The sequence below is a fragment of the Lethenteron reissneri genome, chromosome 16, assembly GCF_015708825.2.
Source record: "Lethenteron reissneri isolate LAM-NWPU_2019-01 chromosome 16, ASM1570882v1, whole genome shotgun sequence".
Classification (NCBI taxonomy): domain Eukaryota; kingdom Metazoa; phylum Chordata; class Hyperoartia; order Petromyzontiformes; family Petromyzontidae; genus Lethenteron; species Lethenteron reissneri.
Window position 1 is genome coordinate 10072609 of NC_083794.1, and position 17553 is coordinate 10090161.

The 17553-nt window shown below is 53.0% G+C and overlaps 1 protein-coding gene across 1 annotated transcript in view; it reads left to right on the plus strand.

The window, feature by feature from the left end:
* Positions 1-17553, plus strand: part of LOC133342817 (START domain-containing protein 10-like) — a 41912-nt gene that overhangs the window by 14689 nt on the left and 9670 nt on the right. Inside the window, exons 2-3 of the mRNA XM_061552118.1 lie at positions 6641-6788; positions 13881-13984. Coding sequence (XP_061408102.1) covers positions 6641-6788; positions 13881-13984 — 252 coding nt within the window. The remainder of the gene's footprint in view (positions 1-6640; positions 6789-13880; positions 13985-17553) is intronic.

The window sequence follows — 17553 nt, forward strand, 5'->3', positions numbered from 1 at the left end:
CTGAGCCGACTTGAGCCTGGACAGTGCTTGGATGGGCGACAGCCATGCACAGACAGGTGGCTGTCATATCACTGGCAGGTCTAAATGGAGGGCAGCAGAGGGCTTTGCAGCAAGATTCATTGTACCGTACTATGCCCGCTCCCCCCTTCCCCATGTCTATGCCCCCCCCCCCCGGCCCAACAACTTCCACTAACCGGCACTAACAGCACGGTAAAGTATGGTCAAATCAACTCCCACGACCCAAGCCCTGATCCAACGATGGATTTGACGGAAGCATTCAACTTGCACACGCGAGCGGCACGACTGCATCCCCGGCGAGGCGTTTTCTTGTTCTCCCCTTGCTCCACGCGCGCCGCTCAGCGCTCATCGTCCAGACGCTGATGAAGCGGCGGCGTCGTAACGACAACGATCATCGGCTCTGCGTGGAGCCCCCGATTCTTTGATTTGGCTCTCGTTGTGGTTAGTCAAGGGGGGGGGGGGCAAACTCGTAGCTTTGGCCACCAAGGGGGTGATGTGGTGGTGGGGGGGGGGGGGCAAGGCACGCAACCTACTGACCAGTCACGGCCCTGACGACGATTCTCGATCCTGATTCAGATACCATATTCTTCTAACGGGGTGGGGGGGGCGGAGGGGGCAATGTCTGTGAACGGCGAACACTCCCTTCCGCCACCCCCATCGCCACCCCCATCGCGCAGGTCAATTCGACAGCAGTGAGAGGTGGGGAAAAAAACCCCGTGTGGCGAGCTCATCCGATCCCACGATTGATTATTAATCGAGTGGCGGCGGCGGTAGCGCACGCCTTGCGCGAGCTGCGCTGGGTGCATTACTGCGCCAGTGCTGGACGTGTCGGGGAGACAAGCGAGTCGCTTGAACTCGCCGCTCCACACCGATGCCCCCCACCCCCCCGAGGTAGCGCCGGGTTCGCCTTGTCGCACACCCGGCCGCTCGAAGCGTGCGTCGAGCGGGCCGGGTGTGGATCAAGGCCGTTAATCGGCGGAGGTGGCTCCGAGGTTAGAGCGCTGAGCTTGGCACCGCTGGGCTCCTGGGTTCGGACACCTTTTAATTAGACCAGGTCCTCGAGTGTAGCGAGTTGATGGGCTCAGCTCGGTCAGCGATGACTGCGCCAGATAAGCAACCGTCTCATTCAATGTGGTTCTGTGCTGGGAAAAAATTCGAGGTTTTAGGATTAAAATCTCAGTTTGGCTGTCATTCGATGAAACTTACTTTCGTACGCAGATTAGGTGGGAAAGTGCTGCCCCCTCCTGTGTGGACCAGCGCGTCACTTGAATGGATCTCGTCAGTAGCTCCGCGCGAGCAAATTCCGTGGGCCGTTCTTAGCCACTGCGTCTCGTGACGTCACGTGATGTTGATGGCAAAAAAACCCGAAAAAAACCGGGAGGACAAATACACAACTTTTATTTTTAAAGGTCGTTAATTGGTTGTACTCGAAAGCTTAAATCGCCATTCCGCTTGCTTCACCGTGACAAATTATTACCATAAAGCATTCTGCGGTCGCAGTGCTATGAGCGAAGGCAGCAGCTGGGGGACTTCTCCGACATCTGCCGCAATAATTCCACTTTGCTGCTCGGGCCTTGAGCTCGCTTTGGGAAATAATTGAGTCGGGGATGAGTCCAATTATGTACTCCCTGGGCGTTCGTTATAATGATGTTCACGTATGCCCCAGCCATAAAATATTTACCGGGGGGTAAAAAAAAAAAGGAATTATGCTTCCATCATCTCTGGCTTGTGATCAGTCGATAGTTTTTTTTTTGTCGGCAGACAAACCGAGTCTTGGCTCAAGGATTATAAGGTTTGTCTCTGATTATGAAACGTGGGATATTGGAACAACTAATCTTTTGAAGATTACACTGATGTATTTTTTTTATTGTGTTATTTCCAATTGTATTCCAAATTGCGCTATTGATGTTGAGACACAGGTACCCAATTCAGAAGCTTTGCAGATGCCAGTGCTCCACCTCGTGGCAGAGGTCGGTTCCGTAATGTGACCACCGAGAACGACTTTTGAAGGCACTTCAGTCGGCCTCTCTATTCACAATCGGGTCACGCCTTCTTAATAACCTATGAAGGATTCATATTCTTGGGTTTTTTCCGGTAAAGTCACGTAGGTAAAAAAATTTAAGTAATAAAAGTAAAATAAAAATAAAATAAAAATCACGACGTTTCGGAGGCAACACAAGCTTCCGTCTTCAGGTGGAACCGTCACAGCACGCTTGCTGTATCAAGTAAATGAGAAACCCTATGAAGGGTTCCCCTTATGTAAAACCAACAATCTTAGGTCTCCGAAAGGTAGAACTTTGCTCTGTTGTGTAAAAAAAAAGCAAATTGAATGTGTACTTAATTTGGAGCTTTCGTGACTGCAGGAATTACTCTTTGGTTCTTTCGGTAAAGTCACGTATAAAGAGAAAATAATAAATTAAATACTAGCATACGACGTTTCGATTGCAACATGCTAAAATTTAGCATTCTCAGGAAGAACGTAATCAACCAGGTAGGGTGTTGACTGTTATGTTATCCGACTCTCTGTTGTATTACATTACATTTCTAAGTATACTAGATTTGTGTTTCTATATCATTTATACCTGATGACGATTGCTTGCGTTGCAATCAAAACGTCGTATGCTAGTATTTAATTTATTATTTTCTCTTTATACGTCACTTTCCCGAAAGATCCAAAGAGTAAATCGAATGTGCTTTCGATGTCTGTCTTGTGCAGTCCGTCAGTGATCTGGCTGGGAGCCATCGACTGACTCTCTTGGCACCGTGAACCCAGATTTAAGCACCACGGGCAGCGGCTGGGACGCGAGATTTTTGAACCCAAGATCTCGGCGGTGACATCTCGGTGTTTCTGGGCCCTGGGCGTTTAACCGCCCGTCATCCCACTGACCTGTCTTTTCAAAGTCCGACTGTCGTTCTTCTCACCATGGACGACAAGCAGGTCTCAAAATTATGACCTGAAAACTTTCGTGACTGCAGGAATTCATATTCTGACCATTGCTACAGTCTTCATTATAGACTGCCAGTACATTCTAGATTTGAAGCTTTCGTGACTGCAAGCATTCATATTCTTAAGTTTTTTCGGTAAAGTCACGTAGGTAAAAAAATTAAAATTAAATTAATTAAAGTAAAATAAAAAAAATCACGACGTTTCGGAGGCAACACAAGCTTCCGTCTTCAGGTGGAACCGTCACAGCACGCTTGCTGTATCAAGTAAATGAGAGATTCCAAGAGATACTACCCCGTATATATACTGGTTGAGGGGGGGGGGTGAGCCAGGACAGGCCCCCTTTTATTATTATGGTAAGGTTGGTGCGGCTTGAGACTATGGCTAGTTAATTTTAATATATATTTTTTTACCTACGTGACTTTACCGAAAAAACTTAAAAATATGAACTGCCAGTACACTCGCCCAACTTAATAACCACGCTACAGGAGGTGGGGAAGAGGTGGGGGGAGGTGGGGGGAGGTGGGGAAGAGGTGGGGGGGGGGGTGCGAGACTCGAAATGATTAAACCCCACACTAGCGCACACTTTCCTTTGCGATACAGGCTCGGTAATTACGGCGATCATCGAGGCTGAAGTGAAGTATGGGGGGGGGGAGGGGGGGAGTCAACGTTTTGTGTGAGCAGCCCCTTTGTGATTCTGACGGATGGCGGGGGAGCTCCCATTCCCATTCACCCTTCTGCTGCTACCAGTTCTGACGAAATACAGCAATGGGGGGGGGAGGGGGGAAGCACGTTTCTTGCGCCGATCGATACGCCGTGCCCGTGTACGCCGCGCAGCTTATTCATCAGCCTCTCTTGATTGCAAACATGATTACGTTTTAAACAGGGGGGGCGGGGGCGGGGGTAGAGACCACACGGGTGTATCGAGCGGATTTGCTGCTTTCATTTTCACGTGTCGCGCCGAGGTTGTGTTCGGTGTGTGTGTTGCGGTAGGCGGTGGAGTTTGGAATTAAAGCAGCGGGCTCCATCGCGATTTCCACATCAGACACACGCAGAGGCAGCAATAATCGAACGCACGGACGCAACAAGAGCCTATGATGGCCTCGCTTAACCCATTCCACCCCATAGTAGAAGGCTCCTCCAAACGTGTGGTCTTCACAGATGTGTAGTGCTGTGACGTTTCCCAAATCGGTGGCCGATGTTGGCATCCGCAGTGGCAATCCCACTCGGTTGGTTGTGCTATGAACCCAGCCACACCTGAATTCGATTCCCAGTCACCCGCTGTCATCATTGGTGATGTCATATTTGAATTTGTTCTGCGCCCCCCCCTCTCCCCTTTAACCAACCCACACTGGCCACCGAGGTGAAGTATGGTCAAACAACGCCGATAACCAACACTCCGTGGAGAGGCCTTCAGCAGTGGATTAACAAAGGGCTGTGAAATGTCGTTTATTTATTTGAGTGTAGTGTAACATTTCGATTTAAAGCTTTCGTGACTGCAGGGATTCATCTTCTTGGTTCTTTCGGTAAAGTCATGTAGAATGGAAATAATAATAAAAATAAAACATAATTTTTATATTTATTATTTTATTACTTCCATTCTACGTGACTTTACCGAAAGAACCAAGAAGATGTAGTGTAACACTTTTTTCCACTGCTGGATGAAGGCCTCCCCGTGCCGTGCAGGTCACGAAGATCATTTGGTCACACTGCGCTACGTTGTATTACACTGTGCGTACATTTTCTCTCTTCTCGTATTAACAATTCACCACAACTCTAATGAGAGCCAATTTAACATCGATCAATGAGTCGAATTCAAAGTTGCTCCTATAAGCACGGGGCAATGCTCTTGGCCAGCCGTCGGCTAAATTTTGTGAATTCAACATTTCAATTGTGGGGCTGAGATTACCCAAAGAATAAGCAATGTTTTCGCTTGCCACAAAGTGGTGTTTATTTTATCCACCCCGGAGAGATGATTGGCTGATTCATCCCCCCCCCACCAACCCGGCCAGGATTTGAACTTGGGACTCCACCGAGCCAATAATTTGTGCTTTGCCAATATATCACTTTCTGGTTCATATTAAAGAGCTATTGTTACAGCTCGGAGGTAATTGTAATTCTCCCTTATCTCCACTTGTAAATGGGTTTAGGGCACCGGATTTTTGTGTTAATATAGACGTCGCGTAATGATCTCGTTCAGTTGCAATAACTCTTCTCATTCGTTAAACCTAATCTGACTGTGCAGGGAAGTCGCCACTCGCTTTGCAATCCGGGGGGTCGCTGGTTGAAAACGATGGTGAAAGTTGAGATCTACAGGTCGCGTACAGAGGAGTAAAGTGCGTGCACTGCACTGCCACCTCTTCCAAGACCGGTTGTGAGTGTGGGAGACTATACCCAAGTACCCTTTAAGATACGCTCTCTGGCTCTTCCACCAGCATTGGCATTAGCAGGCAATTGCAGGGCTGCACCTTAAACAGTCATCACTATTAGCTGGACTATAGAACGTGAGACATCACCTATGTGTGTAACACATTACGGATGGTATTTCGTGGGCTTTCATTGTGAGAGCCAAGAAATGATTTTGGAGACAATGGCGCTATAATAACGGGTAAGATGTTCATGTGCGTTTATTTAATGTTTGGGCGTCGTCCTTAACTGCGGTTACATTCATCGTAATGGAACTGACGGCCACTGCGATGTGGTCGGCCTTTGCGTTGTGGCTCACATCGATGCATGCCACCTGTTTAGTGGCCTGTATGGGTGCCGCAGTGCCGAGATGTGAACTACCTCGCCTGGTAAAACAGGAGGTCGTGGGTTTCGATCCCGAGCCTGACGCCTGTATATTTGGTGTTTGCGTGGAATTTTGTCCGGGTCCTCCAGTTTTTCCCCCTCCACATTTCGAATGAACATTACGCGTTTAGAAAGTATTTGGCTGCTATACATTTCCACGTGATAAGCCACTTTGTTGAGCTATCATTTGTGGTCAGGTCGCTTCTGAAAAAGAGCTACATAGCTCAGAAATGAGTTTAAAAAAATAATCTGCTGGGTGTTAATTGCGCACTGTTCATTTTCTGGAAATAAAAATAATGAATTGCTGCAGCGCCGCATATTTACACGTGTGAAATCTAATCGCAGTGTCGGGAATCATTCACCGTGTCACTCGATGACATACATACTCTATTTGACACACATAAGAGACGATCATATATTGTACTTGACACACGCACGCACGTGTCAATATCTATACCCTGGTTTGCCAGGATAAGGAGACGGTGGAACAGCAAAATGTCAACTCCCATCTGTTCCATCTGCATGGGACAGTGTTTTCCCCTGGCACCTGTGGGGTTTTCTCTGGGTGCTCCAGTTTCCTCCCACATGTAAATGCTCATTTGATCATCCGATAAACGCCTGAATGTATAGAGGGCCGCAGAGCTTGGAGGAGAATATGGCATCTCACCGCCTGGCTGCTTCCCTATTCCCGCTCGTCTGCGGTTGCTCGCGCCTCCCAAGTAGTTCTCTCTCTCTCTTCTCGAGTCTCACGGGGCCCATTCTGCGCCACCTCTAGGCCTGAACGCACCTGCATGGCCCAGGTTAGGGTTGAGGCCCGGGCGCGTCCTAACTGGTGCCCCCCCCCCATCCCTCTCTCATCTCGCTCGCTCGTCCCTCCGCCGCCCGTAGATGCGCCTCGTGTGCAAGGACGTGCAGGCGGACACCATGTGCGACGTGCTGCACGACGCCGCCTACCGCCACAAGTGGGACGCGAACGTCATCCAGACGCACGACATCGGGCGTCTCACCGCCAACGCCGACGTCGGATACTACGCCTGTGAGCCCCGCGTGTGTGAGCCCTGCGTGTGTGTGTGCCCTGTGTGTGTGTGAGCCCCACGTGTGTGTGCCCCGTGTGTGTGAGCCCCGCGTGTGTGTGTGCCCCGCGTGTGTGTGTGCCCCGCGTGTGTGTGAGCCCCGTGTGTGTGTGCCCCGTGTGTGTGTGCCCCGTGTGTGTGAGCCCCGCGTGTGTGTGAGCCCCGCGTGTGTGTGAGCCCCGTGTGTGTGAGCCCCGCGTGTGTGTGTGTGCCCCGTGTGTGTGTGCCCCGTGTGTGTGTGTGCCCCGTGTGTGTGTGAGCCCCGTGTGTGTGTGCCCCGTGTGTGTGAGCCCCGTGTGTGTGAGCCCCGTGTGTGTGAGAGCCCCGCGTGTGTGTGAGCCCCGCGTGTGTGTGTGCCCCGCGTGTGTGTGAGCCCCGTGTGTGTGAGCCCCGCGTGTGTGTGCCCCGCGTGTGTGTGAGCCCCGTGTGTGTGTGCCCCGTGTGTGTGAGAGCCCCGTGTGTGTGTGTGCCCCGCGTGTGTGTGTGCCCCGCGTGTGTGTGTGCCCCGCGTGTGTGAGAGCCCCGCGTGTGTGTGAGCCCCGCGTGTGTGTGCCCCGCGTGTGTGTGAGCCCCGTGTGTGTGTGCCCCGTGTGTGTGAGAGCCCCGTGTGTGTGTGTGCCCCGCGTGTGTGTGTGCCCCGCGTGTGTGTGTGCCCCGCGTGTGTGTGAGCCCCGCGTGTGTGTGAGCCCCGCGTGTGTGTGTGCCCCGTGTGTGTGAGCCCCGTGTGTGTGAGCCCCGCGTGTGTGTGAGCCCCGCGTGTGTGTGTGCCCCGCGTGTGTGTGAGCCCCGCGTGTGTGTGTGCCCCGTGTGTGTGAGCCCCGCGTGTGTGTGCCCCGCGTGTGTGAGCCCCGCGTGTGTGTGAGCCCCGCGCGTGTGTGTGCCCCGCTCGTGTGTGTGCCCCGCGCGTGTGTGAGCCCCGCGCGTGTGTGTGCCCTGTGTTGTGTGTGTGCCCTGTGTTGTGTGTGAGCCCTGCGTGTGTGTGTGCCCTGCGTGTGTGTGTGCCCTGCGTGTGTGTGTGCCCTGCGTGTGTGTGAGCCCCGCGTGTGTGTGTGCCCCGCGTGTGTGAGCCCCGCGTGTGTGTGTGCCCCGCGTGTGTGAGCCCCGCGTGTGTGTGTGTGTGCCCTGCGTGTGTGTGTTCTGCGTGTGTGAGCCCCGCGTGTGTGTGTGTGTATGCCCTGCGTGTGTGTGTTCTGCGTGTGTGTGTGCGCTGCGTGAGAGCCCCACGTGTGAGCTCTGCGTGTCCGCTACGGAAGCAGTGGTGCGGTCGCGTAGAACGCACTGCTGCGCTACGAACCCGGCATCCGTGGTAAATGTTTGAATGGGTCCTGGGCCGTTCCCCTAGGTCGACTCTGCCATAAACAAGTAAAGATCAGCACTGGGGAGGCAAATGTTACCAGGCGCCGTGCCCGGCCACCCACCCCCTCGTGTGTCGTGTCGGTCTTTTAGAAGTGCTCGCTACCACCACTTGCCCTGACGGTCTGTTCAAGGCTTTAGGGGGGATGTGTTTGTGTGTGTGTTTGTACATCGTTACAATAACTTTATCCTGAGCCAATTCGAGGACACTCACTGACACGGGTTTACCGGCGTTCGGGAGTTCTCTGCACAGCAGCAACAGCAGCAGCCTGCCGCTTGCACTCTTGCAAGCGGTGAAGTGGTTTCGGGGGACCTCCTGCTGCTAATGTGGGACTGCATTGACAGCGGCAAGAAGGCATCCATCCGGCCTCTCACCAGGTGGCCCTCCCAAGTGGATGGGCAAGGGCGGCTTTCTGCAAACGACTGATTTACGACGACGTGACCAAGCTGCTTGCCATCCCTCGTGAACGTTAACCACTAACGGGACCGGATTTCGACTCGCACATTCGGAAGCAAAGCCTTAGGGTGGCATTCTCTTTGCAAACGCGGCAATGATTTAACTCGCCCAGAAAACGAACCTCGCCGAGTCTCTCACAGAGTGGTGGTTTTTTGTTTAATCTTAATTTGGAGCTTTATGTTTTTAGGTTTTATGTTTTTCTGTTAGGATGGCCCTGCTACATTGGGAGCTTTAAAAAAAAAGCTATCAATGCGAGAAACCGGAGAAACCCGACACGCATACGAGAGGGATAACATTCAAAACTTCACACAGATGGATTTAATAATTTGTCGCCGTCCTGCCATATCGTAGCCACCTTCACAAGCCACAATGCTTTGACAGTGCCGGGCAGTCTCCCATCAGGCTCTGTCAATCCACTGCTGGATGAAGGACTCCACACACTGTGTCGGTCACAGGGAAGATGTTAGACCATACTTCACCACACTGGTGAGTGCAGGTGTGTAAAGGGGGGGGGGGGGAGGAGGGGGAGTCAGGACCAGTTCAGATATCGCTCGCAACTGATGTTATATAGAGCTGGGTTCTTAGCGCAGTGTGCTAACCACTGCCCCACCACTCCCCCTCCCACCCTCCCCATCATATATGTTTAATGTTATACCCGTAAAAATGCTTGCATAATCACAACATTGTAACTGGTGCGTACAGGGCACTAGAGCAGCATATGCCGAGGCCACGGAACCACGTGTTGTGATTTTTTTTTCATGAATTCTTGGCTTGGGGAGCGCGACACGTGCGAAACGGCTGCCAAGAGATTTGTTTTGTGACGAGCACAGCCAGGAGATGGGCGTGCATCACGAATGAGTGTGAACAGGGACTGCTGCTGCTCCTGTGATGTTTCTGTTTTTCCTATTGCATCTCTTTGCAGGTCCCATGGCGATGAAAATGCAAGATTGCGTCTGTGCGTCCGTGTGTGTGGTGACCCGTGTTCGATTCCCGCTCACGGCCAACACCCAGTGACGATTATCTGAACCGGTCTTGGGCCTCTCCTAGGTCGACTCAGCCTGAAATGAGTACCTGGTGCGATGCGTAAACATAGTAGCTGGGGAGACAAAGGCGGCCGGGCGTGGTGTTGGCCACCCACCCCCTCGTGTGCCGTGCCGGCCTTTTATAGGTGCTCGCTAACAGCACTTGTCCTTACAGTCTGTTAAGGCTATACGGGGGAGTGTGTGGAGGGGGAGCCGTGGCTTAGTGGTTAGCACACAATGCATTATTAACCCAGCGACGTGAGTTCGATTCCTGGCCGCGATTAACGTCAATGATGAGTAATATATAAACAGGTGCCGCGTGCCCTTCTCTTCACGAACACCAACTAACCAAAATGGTGAAGTATGGTCAAACATCCCCCCCCACACACACACGGTGCGGGCGGAGGGGGGGTGAGGGATGGGGGCTTGGGAGTCTTCGCCAAGCAAATGGGCTGACGAATGCCTGTAGACTATTCCCATCATCATCATCACCATCGTCACGATTACTTTTATACAAGCGAAGCATTGTGTCATTGAGGCCAAACCGCGCGTCGGTTGACATTTGAGCGCCGGATCGTTTCGCGTCTCGGACCTCCCCGGGTCGTCTCGCGTCTCGGCCGCTGGCTCGGAGCCACCGCGAGCCTCCTGGCTCGGAGCCACGACGAGACGTGGCTCCGAGCAGGACCCGCGCGCACGCGCCCCCCAACTTCAGCCGCGCTGCGGAGAGTTTTGTGTCCCAGGTGCCAAGGCCACGTGGCGGTGCTTGGAGAAGTGAGGCGCTCGGTCGGGAAAAGAAAAAGAAAAACACCACACAAAAAGCCTCCGTTGCCACCAGTCGAGCGGATGGACGACGGAGAGAGGAGGGGGGGGAATCGGGGGAGGAGAGGGAAATGGGAGGCAAGGGGTGCGTCGGAGGGGTGACCGCAACGACTCCTGTGAGATGAAAATGTCATTGGTGATAATACCGCTGCCTCCGCCGCTGGTGCACGAGCACATTTAAACAATAGCACGAAATTATTCAAAGTAAATACAAATAAGTAAAAACCAAACACGTTCGTCAAATGATGACAACGCTGCGAGTGGCCCTGGTAAGACAAGTGGCGTATGATAATAATAATAACGCGACGTTCCTGGAGCAATAGCCTCGTCTTCATAGCACGGGTACTGTGCACGACTGGGTGTCTCCGCCGACAACTGCCCACGTGTGGATGTGTGGAGTCGCTGACTGCCGGATAAAGGAAGAGGATGGAGCACGCGTTTGTGGGTCCTGGGCCTCCCCAAGGCCGATGTGTAAACGTCGTCACTGGGGGAGACAAAGGCGGTCGGGCGTGGTTGCTGGTCCCACCCACCCCCTAGTTTGCCGTGGCGGCCTTAATAGGTGCTCGCAAACAGCACTTGCCCCAACAGCCTGCGATGGCTGTACAGGGGGGGGGGGGGGGCGGCGTCTTTGTGTGTGGGTGTACAATCATGGCCAAGGCGCTTCGGCAAATGTCAACGTTTGCGCGAATGTTCGCTCGGACGTGCGAATGCGTTGGCCGTGCGCGTGTTTGTGCATGGGCAGCAGAGTGGCTTCACATCAAGTGGATCCAGGGTTCCAATTCCACCTCTGGTGCCAGTAAGGCCTGGGTTAGAATCCAACCAATGGTGCCAGTAGGGCCAGGGTTAGAATCCAACCAATGGTGCCAGCAGGGCCAGGGTTAGAATCTCACCCCTGGTGTCGGTAGGGCCAGGGTTAGAATCTCACCTCTGGTGCCAGTAGGGCCAGGGTTAGAATCTCACCTCTGGTGCCGGTAGGGCCAGGGTTAGAATCTCACCTCTGGTGCCAGTAGGGCCAGGGTTAGAATCTCACCCCTGGTGCCAGTAGGGCCAGGGTTAGAATCTCACCTCTGGTGCCGGTAGGGCCAGGGTTAGAATCCAACCACTGGTGCCAGTAGGGCCAGGGTTAGAATCCAACCACTGGTGCCAGCAGGGCCAGGGTTAGAATCCAACCACTGGTGCCAGCAGGGCCAGGGTTAGAATCCAACCACTGGTGCCAGCAGGGCCAGGGTTAGAATCTCACCTCTGGTGCCAGTAGGGCCAGGGTTAGAATCTCACCTCTGGTGCCGGTAGGGCCAGGGTTAGAATCTCACCTCTGGTGCCAGTAGGGCCAGGGTTAGAATCTCACCCCTGGTGCCAGTAGGGCCAGGGTTAGAATCTCACCTCTGGTGCCGGTAGGGCCAGGATTAGAATCCAACCAATGGTGCCAGTAGGGCCAGGGTTAGAATCCAACCAATGGTGCCAGCAGGGCCAGGATTAGAATCCAACCAATGGTGCCAGTAGGGCCAGGATTAGAATCCAACCACTGGTGCCAGCAGGGCCAGGATTAGAATCCAACCAATGGTGCCAGTAGGGCCAGGGTTAGAATCCAACCACTGGTGCCAGTAGGGCCAGAGTTAGAATCCAACCACTGGTGCCAGCAGGGCCAGGGTTAGAATCCAACCACTGGTGCCAGCAGGGCCAGGGTTAGAATCCAACCACTGGTGCCAGCAGGGCCAGGGTTAGAATCCAACCACTGGTGCCAGCAGGGCCAGGGTTAGAATCCAACCACTGGTGCCAGTAGGGCCAGGGTTAGAATCCAACCACTGGTGCCAGCAGGGCCAGGGTTAGAATCCAACCACTGGTGCCAGCAGGGCCAGGGTTAGAATCCAACCACTGGTGCCAGCAGGGCCAGGGTTAGAATCCAACCACTGGTGCCAGCAGGGCCAGGGTTAGAATCCAACCACTGGTGCCAGTAGGGCCAGGGTTAGAATCCAACCACTGGTGCCAGCAGGGCCAGGGTTAGAATCCAACCACTGGTGCCAGCAGGGCCAGGGTTAGAATCCAACCACTGGTGCCAGCAGGGCCAGGGTTAGAATCCAACCACTGGTGCCAGTAGGGCCAGGGTTAGAATCCAACCACTGGTGCCAGCAGGGCCAGGGTTAGAATCCAACCACTGGTGCCAGCAGGGCCAGGGTTAGAATCCAACCACTGGTGCCAGCAGGGCCAGGGTTAGAATCCAACCACTGGTGCCAGCAGGGCCAGGGTTAGAATCCAACCAATGGTGCCAGTAGGGCCAGGGTTAGAATCCAACCACTGGTGCCAGCAGGGCCAGGGTTAGAATCCAACCACTGGTGCCAGCAGGGCCAGGGTTAGAATCCAACCACTGGTGCCAGCAGGGCCAGGGTTAGAATCTCACCTCTGGTGCCAGCAGGGCCAGGGTTAGAATCTCACCTCTGGTGCCGGCAGGGCCAAGGTTAGAATCTCACCCCTGGTGCCAGCAGGGCCAGGGTTAGAATCTCACACCTGGTGCCGGTAGGGCCAGGGTTAGAATCTCACCTCTGGTGCCATGCAGTGTAACTGCCATTGCCCAAAACATCCCGATGTTGAAAGAAGAATAAAAAGAATGTACCTGCAAATTACTCAATGTACGCAGCAAAAACATCACAACCCCCTTGGCTGCAACAAAAGCTTGGCAAGGCCTTCCTTGAAAAAGAGTCATGAGAAGCTTTCCTAGGTCAACAAAGCATAATTAATAAAGATCGTTAAGAAATAATAACGCTCGGACATTAAACCGATACTCGCCCATCCCAAAAGTGGAAGTGATTTGCTGCTAAGAAAAACCCCATTTGAGGGAGCGATGGCTCCATCCCTCGTTTACAGCCCTGCGCCAGAAATGCGGAATTTCCAGCGGGCGAAATGTCTCCCGGTCGCGTAACGCGCGTGCGAGCATCAACAGCAGCAAAAGCAACAGTAATATTTCTATTTAAAGCTTTCGTGACTGCAGGGATTCATCTTCTTGGTTCTTTCGGTAAAGTCACGTAGAAGGGAAGTAATAAAATAATAAAAATAAAACAATAAAATAATTCTCACGACGTTTCGGCCACAACGCAAGCAGCCGTCCTCAGGTGAAGACCAGATCTGTCGAATTTAGACGCTGTCGCCTCGACAGACCTGGTCTTCACCTGAGGACGGCTGCTTGTTTTGTGGCCGAAACATCGTGAGAATTATTTTATTATGTTTTATTTTTATTATTTTATTACTTCCCTTCTACGTGACTTTACCGAAAGAACCAAGAAGATGAAGAGTAATATTGCTATTATTGCTCCCGTGTCTCACGTTTGATCAACTATCTCCCCACCAACCCTTGACACCCCCCCCCCCCCCCCCCCCCCCCCATCTGACCCCTAACGAAACAAAAATTGCAGGGAAGTGCCCGAAGCCACTGAAAAACAGAGACTTTGTCACCTTGAGGTCCTGGCTTCCCCTGGAGAACGATTACCTCATCATCAACCACTCGGTCAAGCACCCGGTACGTACACGTCGAGATGCAATCCAACGACACACACGCACACACGCACACACGCCTCCTCTCTGTCCATCCACTGCTGGATGAGGGCCCGGTCGTAACTCTTAATTTGATGGTGACTCACCCACCACATCCCACTACGGGTGTGTGCAGGGGATCCGCAGGAACCCGGTGGTCTCAGAGATGTTGAGAACCGCTACGTTACATGCTGCACTTGCCCGATGATTGGTCAACCTGCGATGCGGGGCACAGAAGCACATTGCACATTGCACGCGTGCGCGAGGTGCCCACGTTAATTCGAATCGACGCTCTGAACATCTCGCGGGCACGTTGTGTTTAGCAATCGTCTGGCATGTGCTGCATGCAATGGCAGTTTACATTCGAAAGGAAGGTGCATTATGCGGTGTTGGTGATGGCTGGCTGAGCATGGTTTTGAGTTTCACGGGTGCCTACATGGGGAGGGGGGTGGGGCGGAATTTGTCGTGACCCGTGTAACCGTGGGTTAGGGTGCTGCGCTACGAACCCGGCGACCCGGCCCTGGCCCTCCCCTAGATCGACCCGGCCTCAAATGAGTACCTGGTGCGGTGTGTAAACATCGCCACTGGGGAGACAAATGCGGCCGGGCGTGGTGTTGGCCGCCCACCCCCTCGTGTGCCGTACCGGCCTTCATAGGTACTACTCGATAACAACACTTGCCCCCAGCAGTCTGTAAGACTATACGGGGGGGATCTTTGTCTTTGTTATGGCCTGCAGCGTAGCTGTACGTTACGTAACAACGCAGCGATTGTTACGTTTGCGTGGTAAAGTTACTTCCCGGAAACGCTGCACCCAGTGCTGCGAAAACAAAGAAGCATTGGTTAGGCGCTTCGGGTACGTGGGTGGCGAGTTGGTTACGATGTTGGTTACGATCTGCGGTCGCATGATTTTTTGGTGAAGGCGAGAGAGTTTTTTAGTATTTTAGTTGTGGGTTTTCTCACAGCACAGGCCTCACCCGCCAAGTTTACCAAATTACAAGAACAAAGTTTTTTTTACACGCTACACTTGCCTGATGATCGCTAAACGCATGATGAGAAGCACACGTGTACACTATACTGTGCACACACACACAAAGATCCCCCGTATTGCCTTCACAGACTGTAGGGGCAAGTGCTGTTAGCGAGCACCTATGAAGGCCGGCACGGCACACGAGGGGGTGGGTCGCCAACACCATGCCCGGCCGCCTTTGTCTCCCCAGTGGCGATGTTTACACACCGCACCAGGTACTAATGTGAGGCTGAGTCGACCTAGGGGAGGCACAGGACCAGTGAACATTATCGTCACTGGTGTTGACTGTGAGCGTGAATCGAACTCGGGTTCCCTGGGTTCGTAGCGCAGCGTGATAGCCGTTACACTACGGCTCCCCACACACGCACTGATGCACACATTGAGCTCTCTATCTCAACTTGAATCATTGTTTAGTAATCATTAGGCACGTGCAGCGTGCTCGGGTCGTTTTGGAGGTTTTGCTATCCTCTGGGTTAAAGTAATTGTTCAGTGTCTGAATTAAATGTTATCTTGGCGTCGTGGGTATGTTGTGTTCGTTTTTGCTGTGGTCTTGGTGTACGATGATCATTGAGCTTTGGGTTAGTGGTAACGATAGGATTTGGGTAAAGTGAGTTGTTTTAGTAAGAATCCAAGACTTTTCATTCACTGGCAGAAATTCCAACGGAACTTTGTCCAGCGTAACGCACGGAGTGAACGAGCTTTAACTCTGTGCGTGTCTGTAGCGCCACCTTCTGACTCTGTGCGGCCCCTGGGTTAGGAGCTCCAGATCAAAGCAGCGTAACAAAAAAAGGGAGTCGTTGTCAACAGGGGGTCAAGAATTGGGCAAAAGAAAAAAAACACACACGGCAGCGAAATAATGAAATAAGTAAGGCCGAGAGAGATGACAGCCACACGGAACTAAAGGAAGAAAAGTCAACGGCGAGCATTCCATCCAGCCGTAGATGGAGAATGAACAATGTATGTATGTTGAACTTCTTTCGCACCATACGTAGCCTACCTTGCTTATCTGTGGTGCGTGGGAAGGGCAACGAACTAAACACAAAAAGCCGTTTTTAAGAAATGAGTTTTCAATCTAGACGATGATTTAAAAGTGCACAGCTTCAGTGGCTACCTAATATTTGAAGATCGTTCCAGACGTTCCAGACGGCCGCGGAAGTGCACTGGAAGCACGCGATGTGGTGACCGCCGTCTTCGTTTGACGGCGAGCCAAAAAGTTTGATGAGCCAAAAGTTTGATGAGCCAAAAACCGGGGGTAGCGCGGATGGGGTTGCCACGGTAACCCCGGTGTTGCTCCCTCCTGCGAAAGGGACCGAGAAATCGCCGCCAAACGATGATGATATGGATAACAACCTAATTATAGTCAACGTTTGGCCGGCTGTGTGATGCAACACCGAATAGGCCAATTAAAGTGCTACACAATAAAACCGATTACGCATAGGGCTGAATCCACTCGTGGCTTTTTGTGTTTATCTTTTACACCGTGCCCAGGAAAAGCACTCCCCCGCCGTGTTCATAAGCGCTCGGGTGACTGTTTAGCAACGAATGGCTCGCAGAGTGATGTATTCGTTGTTTTGTGTTAGCGAGGCGAGGGCCGTCGCAAGCCCCCCGTCCGTGCCAAATCGCTCCGCAAATTCCACGACAGAAATCGTACGCGTGCTATATACCATGCATGCATTCTGAACTTCTTTCGAAGCCGGCATGCAAGCCAACCGTGCTCATCCGGAGGTACGGAAGGGTGATTAGGGGTTGGGGCGGGGAGGGGGGTTTACAATTGATCATTATAGCGGTCTGAAGAAAAAAAATTCTCACACGCGGTCTGTCGAAGTCACGTCACGTTTGGATGGTCGGACATCCCTTAAAACCGTGGCCAACCTCATGGCGCTGATTGTGTTATAAACGAAGTTTAATGCGGGGGCAGAGGGGGGTGTGTGTGTGTGCGTGGGGGGTGTGTGGGGCGGGCGTACGCAATCAATGCACGCCACCACGAGACGCCTTGCCAGCCCCATTGAATCACCGCTGCAATTATCTGTATATTACCGTTGTCGTGGCAACCACCCGGAGGGGGGTGGGTGTAGCTCGGATGGCGTTGCCACGGTAACCCCGGTGCTGCTCCACCCCCCCCCCCCCACCTCTGCGAGAAGGGGACTCGAGCAAGCGCCGGCAAAAGGCCGCGCGCTGCAAGGGCTCGCTCCCGACGGCCGCGTGCGAGCTCTTGTCGACCGATGTCCATCCGCGAGCTCCGTGTGGCGTGCAAGGCTCTCCCACGGGCGTTTCTTCTCGATGAGCGCGCGTTGTGCGTGATGGAGCCTGTGAAACTCACCCCCTCCCAACCCCCCCCCTCTCCCCCCAACACACAACCGCCCCCTCCAGGCACTAGAGGCCGCTACAAAAAAATGTACGCAAAAATGTAAATGGGTTTTTTTTATGTAATCGTGAGTCAGTGACAATGCACTCGGCGAGTGGGCGAGTTTTTAACGACCTCTGATAACGATGGTGATGACGACGACGACGAAGATGTCGACATTGAA